This window comes from Penaeus monodon, chromosome 23 (genome assembly GCF_015228065.2).
Source record: "Penaeus monodon isolate SGIC_2016 chromosome 23, NSTDA_Pmon_1, whole genome shotgun sequence".
In the NCBI taxonomy this organism is placed as follows: Eukaryota; Metazoa; Arthropoda; class Malacostraca; order Decapoda; family Penaeidae; genus Penaeus; species Penaeus monodon.
The window spans coordinates 17,565,681-17,566,008 of record NC_051408.1 but is presented as its reverse complement, the minus strand read 5'-3'; the positions used below and the strand labels follow the sequence as shown (position 1 = coordinate 17,566,008).

Below are 328 nucleotides of genomic sequence, written 5' to 3'. Positions count from 1 at the left end.
ATCTTAAGCGTAAAATAGAGTTGGTTTAGTAGACGAGATCTCTCCTGATAAACGCCGTCCGTAACAGCCTTCCTCTGCGCCCGCAGATGGGCCGCAGTGCCGCCGGTCCACCGCGCAGGTGGTGGGCGTCCCCCGCCACCACGCCGTCAACATCACGTGCGAGGTGACTGCTTACCCTCCGCCCACCGCCTTCACGTGGGCGCTGCGTTCCTCCCGGGGCGTGCTGCCTGTGCCGGCGTCCATGGTGCGCTCGGAGGGCACCGCGTCCTGGATGAGCTACACGCCCCGAGCCACGGTCGACTTCGGGGAGCTCCTGTGCTGGGCGAGC

The 328-nt window shown here is 66.2% G+C and overlaps 1 protein-coding gene across 1 annotated transcript in view; it reads left to right on the top strand.

Moving 5' to 3' along the window:
* LOC119587843 (nephrin-like) overlaps positions 1–328 on the top strand; it is a gene marked incomplete at its 3' end in the record, with an annotated part of 35,820 nt that extends 35,492 nt beyond the window's left edge. The window contains 1 exon segment of the mRNA XM_037936548.1: positions 87–328. Coding sequence (XP_037792476.1) covers positions 87–328 — 242 coding nt within the window.